Raw genomic sequence first — 7,763 nt, forward strand, 5'->3', positions numbered from 1 at the left:
CATTCTATTACGAGTAATGCTAGAAATACAAAATTTTTTGAGAACTTTAATATGGTGACAAGTGTGATTGGTGGAACATTACTTGAAGACTTTTACATTAGTCTACTATTAATACCATTTTTATTATACACTAATTACAATATATCACCATAATAATTGTGAAAAATATTGTAAATTTTCTTGTGTGACTAAAATTATACTCCTAGTATTTGCAATGTGTACTCAAATTATAAAATTTTGTAATTATTTTTTAGTTTAAAATTAATATGCAAAGTTTACTCATCATGTAAATCACTGTATAAATTAAAATTTCATCTTTCTTTTCTAAGTAAATAATAGTATGGGAGGGGGAGGGGGAGGCGGGGTCGAAACCTGGACATCAAGCACCATAAAGAATTTCAATACTATTGGATTTTCACCTGAATCTGGATAAATAATTTTTTATTTTTTACCTTAAATTATAAAGAAACAATAGCATTTTGTACCTCAAAACAATAAAATTTTTGAGTTAATGCCTTGTTAATTAAAATAATAGTTTAAATAATGGATAGGAATTACAAAAGGATGATTATATGAACATAATTTTTTTTTTATAATATATTTCTAAAAGAGTAGTTAATGTATTTATTTCAGAAAACTTTTTATGAAATATTGAAAAAACTTTTATAAAATTACTAACATAGTAAGTTATAATAAGAGAATTTGGAGTACATCACTTTCGTATTTGTCCACTGCTAATATAATTTTTTAATTAATTTATCATCACCACTTTATTAATACCAATCACCCCCTATCATATTAACATTATATATTATAATACCTTTATATTTTATGATAGCCTTTTGGTTTTTAATGAATACTATATTTTATGAGAGCTCAATACAACAACCAACTGTTGAAAAAAAAATAAGAATATCGAAATGTCCTGGCGACACTCCATTGGTTAACTAGTAATGAACAAGCCACCAAAAACAAAGCCACGTGCCATGCCCCCACAAACAGACCATTAGTAAAGAGTAATCCTAAAGCTTTCAACTTTTGTCACATTTCGATTAGCAAGTTGTTCATGTGATAAGTCGTGAGTAATGGATCTGTAGAGCTATTATTTTTACTCTACCACTCGTAGGATCCGTTTGAATAAAGTTTATTTTGTTGAAAATTAAAAATACGGTACTAAAATAATTTTAAAATATGTGAATAGTACTGTAGGACCCATTTTTTTTTTTTTGAATAAAGTGGCTGTAGGTCCCTTGAACAGTGCGTAAATAGTGTGTAAATAGTACATGAACAACACTTTGTCTCCTAAAAGCTGAAACGCATGAATAAAAAATAAAAAAAAAGAATGAGGAAAACGCAATACGCCAGACGCAGGATTCCTAACGCTCATGTGGTCTTAGAATTTTCATAGAGGGTAAGTTTATTACCGCAACAATGTTCATAATTTTTACTGTAACTTACCTACATAGCGGGTTGTAAGTGGTGAAAATAAAATAGTGGATCCATATCGATGCATGATTCCATACTTACCAATCATCACGTGACAAAATTGTGAAATAGTTGTGGTGCTAGACTTATTGCTGAAACTGGGTCCGTTTTTTTTTTTTGAAACTGAAAACTTATTGCTAAAAGTACTGTAAATAAAGGTAAAAATTAGATGAAATAGTATAGTGGGGTTATAAATAGTATCAAAAAGTACAATAAGTCATGAATAGTAACAAAAATAAGTTGAATAGTTAAATAATTTTCATTTATAATTTGCATCCAATTGGAGGCTTAGAATGTGTTTGGATTCAACTGAAAAGGGAGCTGCGTTTTGCGTTTTGCGTTTGAAGCCTTTTTTTTTTTTTTTTTTTTTCCAGCCGCAGATGTTGACTTGTCTTCCGTGAACAGTGCATCGTGTACTGTTCACGGACCCACAAATTTCACTTTTCAGCCACTTTTTCATTAAAAATGGGTCCTGCGGTACTATTCACACATTTTAAAATTATTTTGCTACAGTATTTTCAGTTTTCAGTTTTCAACAATAAGTTCTATCCAAACAGACCCTAACGTGCATTTGCGAGTTAACGAGTCTGCGTTTTTATTTGGCTGGTCCCATCACACTATTTATGAACCAGTCATACCCTAAAAACGTGTGAACAATATTTTAAAAAAAAAATATTTCACTACAATATTTTTAGTAATAAATTTTTAATTTTCAACGAATAAGCTGGCTCTAAACCGACCTAACCCTTCGTACTTTCGTAAAACATGAAGCTAAAGCCTCTCTTACTTTCACTTTCTCGCTTACTCAAACTTCCTTTTTCCGAGTCCCCAAACAGACACTTTCTTTTGCTTTTTCTCTCTCTTTCTTTCTCACTCGCCTTAAAATCAGAGAAAGCCAAAGCAAAGAATGGAAACTCAAACTCAAAATCAAAATCAAAAGCAAAGCCAAGAAACATTACCACAGCAACAGCAACAGCATCAGCAGCAGCAGCAGCAAAACCAGAAGTTCAAGGCGAACATGAAGAAGTCTTCGTCGAAAAACTCCGACTCATCGGCTCACTACAATGACTCGCCTCACTCGCCCCTCCGATTCCACTCGCCGCTCCGATCCGAACTCGGCGACCCTCCCGAGACGCCTCCGTACCACTCTCCCGAGGCCTCGCCGGAGAAGCCGCCGCCAGACTACTCCAAAGCCGTCGTCGCCTTCGACAAGTACACTCAGTTCTCTCCGCAACAGTCGACGCCGGAGAAGCCGAACCTCACTAACAACAACAACAACTCCGCGACGCAGACGGAGAAGTCGCCGTCGCCGTTGGTGGTGTTTAACAGGGCGATGAGGGAGGAGCCACCGATGTCGGTGACGAAGGTAGGTCCTAGCGGCGGCGTCGGCGGCGGCGGAGCCGGAGTAGTAGGACGCGGAGTTGAGGACGGTCGGAGATCGGCGCATATGTCGATGTTGAGGAGGTCTAAGAGAGACATAATGGTGGGAAAAGCTGCGCTAGGGTTTAGGTTCAGTGAGATTGTGCTTTGTTTGATTTCGTTTTCGGTTATGGCCGCCGATAAAACTCAAGGCTGGAGCGGCGACTCCTTTGACCGTTACACTGAGTACAGGTCTCTCTCTCTCTCTAGTGTAATGGTTTTTCTTGTTTGATTTTGTTGCTAAGTTATATAGTTAACAGTGATAATTAAGATTTTGACTATGTTAGAAAGTTGAATATGCCTTAATAAACTAAAAATTTTGGGAAAAGAAGAATTTTAGTGCTAATTATGTCTTTGATTTGTGTTAAGTTTGTATACATAGATGCCAAGAGCCTTGTAGTAGTATTTAAAAAAAATTAGGACTCGAGATGGGTCTGTGTTTGGAGGTTTATAGCATGAAGAGTGATTTTGAGACTTTGAAAGAGAGACTGAAATGGTTATTGGTTTGTAGTGTATCTTTTCGGGGTTGTTTTCGGCTAATTTGCTTAGCCCATCGGGGGTGAATAGCCCCTGGATTACCCGGTAACTGGTTTTGGTGGGTGGGGTTAGTTGCTCGTAGGTGTTTGATTGACAGTGTGGATTGTTGTACAGCTATGTTCAACTAATCTGAGTGGAAGGAGCCTTAGCTTAGAGCTTACGTAGAAATCAATTTGTCTCTTATCAGTTCAGCGAAGACTGCTACCCTTATGTGCTTGGTAGGACCCAGTGATTCCATGTCGTTTTGATGTGCCCTGGGTGAACATTACCCTATGAATTAATGAAAAGTGCCCACCTTAACTTACCTCAAATTCAATTAGACATATCTTAAAGCTTTACTTTCTGATCCTTTAAAATTTAATATTTAAACAACTTATTGGATTCTCCTTTAAAAATCATGCCTAAAATGACTGAGTAGTACAACATAACTGCATTAGATGGATTTTATCTGCCAGAAATATTTGCTTATGTTTCCTTCATCTTCTTCTTCTTCGCCCCCTCACCCCCACCCGCCCTTTCCCAACCATTTTCTCGCCTTATTTTCTTCTTTTGAGAGATTTGATGTGATTGTAAAGCTCATTTGTTTGCAGGTATTGTTTATCTGTGAATGTTATCGCATTTGTATATTCAGGGTTTCAAGCATATGATCTAGCTTACAATATGATCACTGGGAAACATGTCATCCGCCACCACCTACGTCGCCACTTTACATTCTTCATGGATCAGGCAAGTAGTGTGACTTCCATTTCAATACTGTCATGTTTTCTGCACAAAGGCACCATGCAATATTGTAATCTTGTAATTTAGTTTAAACTGTGGTTTGACTTTTTGGGGCTTTCCATATCAGTACTGTCATATATCACTAGGATATCACTACTTTACTATTTTAGTGCAGTAGACAATGAATCTTGGACATTATATGAGTTAGACAAGCATCCTTGATTTGGTGGCAGTTGGTGCTGTTAGCTAGAGCACGATGTTTTAGCTTTGACTAATTTGGGTGTAAAGACTCTAAACACATTATGATATGATAAAGATGGTGGTTTGATACAAAATCAGTACAGGTGTTCATACAGATTAGTCTTGGGTGTTTTTTTTTTGGTGGTTATGCTTAAATGCCCGTGTCCTTTATTTGCTTGTACACGTTCAGTTTACATTCTGAGTAACATGTGTTTGCGCTGGTAGGTAATACTTTGTTAATTTGATTTGCAGGTACTAGCTTATCTTCTCATATCAGCATCCTCATCAGCAGCAAGCCGGGTTGATGATTGGCAATCAAACTGGGGGAAAGATGAGTTCACAATAATGGCTAGTGCATCAGTCGGGATGGCCTTCCTGGCTTTTGTTGCATTTGCCTTTAGTTCCCTCATCTCTGGTTACTACCTGTTTGCACAAGACTCTACATGATCATGGAACAAGCTTTACGGTTCTTCTTCTTCTTCTTCCTTTCCAATTTTTATGCTGTATCACAGATATTTATGTTGTACAGACAAACATAAAGTCATAGAATTTGTTTCTTCATAATTAGATAAATAAAATAATGTAAAGAGTTGGGCTGCTTGATTTGGATTCTCAATGGCATCGAAAGTGAAACCATTCCAGTGTCTCACTAGAGATTACATGTTTTTGGCTGCATTGAACGATCCACTTCCGCTCAGGTATTTGGATCCCACAACTGTACATCAATTATATACACATCTTCTTCTCTCACAAATGTCTGTTCATCGAATATACCTGCATCTTTTCTCGCAACGTGTGAATCTTACATGATTGTGGAGTCTTTACATTGTGAGAGGGATGATTACATATCCAATCTATGAAATGACTTTGCACAATTTTAGCCATTACCTTGAAGGCAATTCATGCAATTAGTAAGAGTCCCATTAGTATGCATGAAAAAATGCACGGAAGGCAGAAGTATAGTGTTGTAAAAGACATTAATCAAATGAGTTTCATTATACTTTTGTTCTAGTATTGACTCTTGATAATTTGACCCAAGAACCCTGTGTTCAAATCTCATTAAAAAAAACTGTCTGATCACGTTTCCTCCAATAAAAATATGAACACGGTAAGCCAAACACTGGAAATTTTCGAGGCCTAGTTGGGTGACCAGATAGTGGGAAAAAAGCCCAAGAGAATTCTGAAGTATTGAATTATTTTTATTGGAAAAGAAAAACCTTGAACTGGCAATAATTTCTTGAAGTAATTACTAGATAATTGCCTACCAGATAGGCTAGACTTTGTCAACTAAAAATTAGAGAGAATTGGCAAACTGCACTCAGGATACATTGGTGAGCATCAGCCAAATGGCAAATGTAAGCCCATTTTACCATTCAAGCCTAAAAGACCCACTCCATTAGCTGTTGTAAAATTTAACTATTAAAAAAAAAAATATACACAATTGTGCTACAGTGCGGTTTTACATTTAAAACCGCACTGTAGCTCAGATGGTATAAATTTAATATATTTTATTCACTCCATATAAATTTATTCTTTTCTCTCTCTTTCTTTCTCCGTCTTCCATCACTTCTCTCTCCCTTGTTCTTGTTCTGCCGTCTCTACTCCTTAAACCAGAAACATCCTTTTCTTAAGCCCAAAACCCTGTGTGTTGGTGGTAACGGTAGAGGTAGGTGTGGCATAAAAGTTTTGTTGATGTGGCGGTAGTGGCGGCGTGGGTTGTGTGGTGGCGTGGGTCTGGGTCGGTGGTGTTAGGGGATGGTGGATTTTAGTCATGGGTGGGTTTCTATCGCGAGTGGGTTTCAGTCATGGGTTGGTTTTGGTTGTGGGTTGGTGGATTTTAGTATTTGGGTTTGCTGTCATGGGTAATGGGTTTGCTAATCAGCACAGTGGAATGGAGAGGTGGAGATCAACATAGTGGGTTTCAATAATGGTGAGATTGGCGGTGATGGGTTTCTAGATCGGCAATCTTGGCCGTGGTGGGTTTCCGGGTTTTAATATTGTTTTTTTTTTTTTTTCCTTGGTGATTATGTGGTGGTTGTTTCTTGTGGATGTGGTTGTTGGTGGTGGCTTTTGGAGGCTTCTTTGTGTTTTTTTTTTCTATGCTGTGGCTTCTTCTTGTGGTTGTGGTTGTAGTTGGTGGTGGGTTTGGTGGTCGGAGTTATGGGTTTGCTTAGATTGGTGACGGATTTGGTGGAGATCAACGTGGGTGGTGATGGTGTGGTGGTGGGTGGGTGGTTGAGAGAGAGAAACAGAGATTAGAGAGAGAAGTGAGAAATATTTTTATTTTATTTTATATTATTTTATGTGTAGTATAGTAAAATAAAAGTTGAAATGCTGAGTTAAAAAATAGGATAAGATGGTATAAACTATTGTGGATGCTGGAAAAAAATTCCCTTGAGCTGAAATGCAAGGAAAAACTGGTAAAACTGTATAGCAATAGATTTTCTTAACAAATATTCTTCAATGAACAGTTTTTCTTCTTGTCTTGCATTAAAGTACTGTCAGGCTTTTACATGAATTTTTTATAATATTTAAAAATCCTTGTGTGGGTTTCATTATTTTTAACAAATATTCTTCAATTAATAGTTTTTCTTCCTGTCATGCATTAAAGTACTCTTAGGTTTTACATGAAGTCTTTATAATATTTTTTTTTTTTTGCTAAATGAATTCTTTATAATATTTAAAAATCCCTATGTGAGTTTCATTATTTTTAATGTGTGTGTTATTAAAATTGAAATTTAAGGTTTAATTTGAAACTAAAATGGAACTTTTGGATTTATTATGCATTTACTCTAATTTTTATGGATAGCAAGGAAGAAGAATTCCTTCAACCTATCACGTCATAGTTAAGATTATATGTGTATTAAATTACATGATTCATTAAATCATGTAAACAAGTCACGTGACTATTTTAGCAAGCCATGTGATGGACCCAAAAGAAAAAAACAAAAAAAGTTATGTGAATAAAAGTATACGTGAATTACCAATGTGATTGGTGGCCTAGTGGAAGGGGTCTTGGGTCAACAAGACTTCACTATGAGGAGTTTCTTGGGTTTAAGTCATCCATCTCTCACTAATAACAACGTGTTAGTGCTCCTTATATTTCATCATAAAAGAAATCTTAACCCGGGAGGGGCTACTATGAGTTAACGCTTAGGTAAGGAAGTCACCCTGTACACTGAATAGCCGTCCTTGAAAACCCTCCCTACACATCTATGGACTATGGGAGTGAATAGAGAAACTTGGGCCAGCCATAGAGGCATAAAACATGTAGGCCTGAATAACAAGGATGGCTTTCTTGGGCCAAAACATAATATATTGAGTTTACCATGTCCTACCCGACTGGGCTAGCCTGCTTAGAA

The 7,763-nt window shown here is 36.5% G+C and overlaps 1 protein-coding gene across 1 annotated transcript; it reads left to right on the forward strand.

Moving 5' to 3' along the window:
• The first annotated feature begins 2,237 nt into the window (after positions 1 to 2,237).
• LOC142632217 (CASP-like protein 4A3) lies at positions 2,238 to 5,047 on the forward strand. Its single transcript, XM_075806640.1, has 3 exons — positions 2,238 to 3,096; positions 4,032 to 4,167; positions 4,654 to 5,047. The coding sequence occupies exons 1-3, from the start codon at positions 2,393 to 2,395 to the stop codon at positions 4,846 to 4,848; spliced, it is 1,035 nt and encodes a 344-aa protein (XP_075662755.1). The 5' UTR covers positions 2,238 to 2,392; the 3' UTR covers positions 4,849 to 5,047.
• The last annotated feature ends 2,716 nt before the right edge of the window (positions 5,048 to 7,763 follow it).

The sequence above is a fragment of the Castanea sativa genome, chromosome 4 (assembly GCF_040712315.1).
Source record: "Castanea sativa cultivar Marrone di Chiusa Pesio chromosome 4, ASM4071231v1".
In the NCBI taxonomy this organism is placed as follows: domain Eukaryota; kingdom Viridiplantae; phylum Streptophyta; class Magnoliopsida; order Fagales; family Fagaceae; genus Castanea; species Castanea sativa.

Excerpts from the sequence above, each read along its gene's own strand:
- LOC142632217 (XM_075806640.1), top strand. The coding sequence starts at position 2,393 with ATGGAAACTCAAACTCAAAATCAAAATCAAAAGCAAAGCCAAGAAACA. Across the intron at positions 3,097-4,031 it reads GACCGTTACACTGAGTACAG|GTATTGTTTATCTGTGAATG; the intron begins GTCTCTCTCTCT and ends ATTTGTTTGCAG. Across the intron at positions 4,168-4,653 it reads TTACATTCTTCATGGATCAG|GTACTAGCTTATCTTCTCAT; the intron begins GCAAGTAGTGTG and ends TTTGATTTGCAG.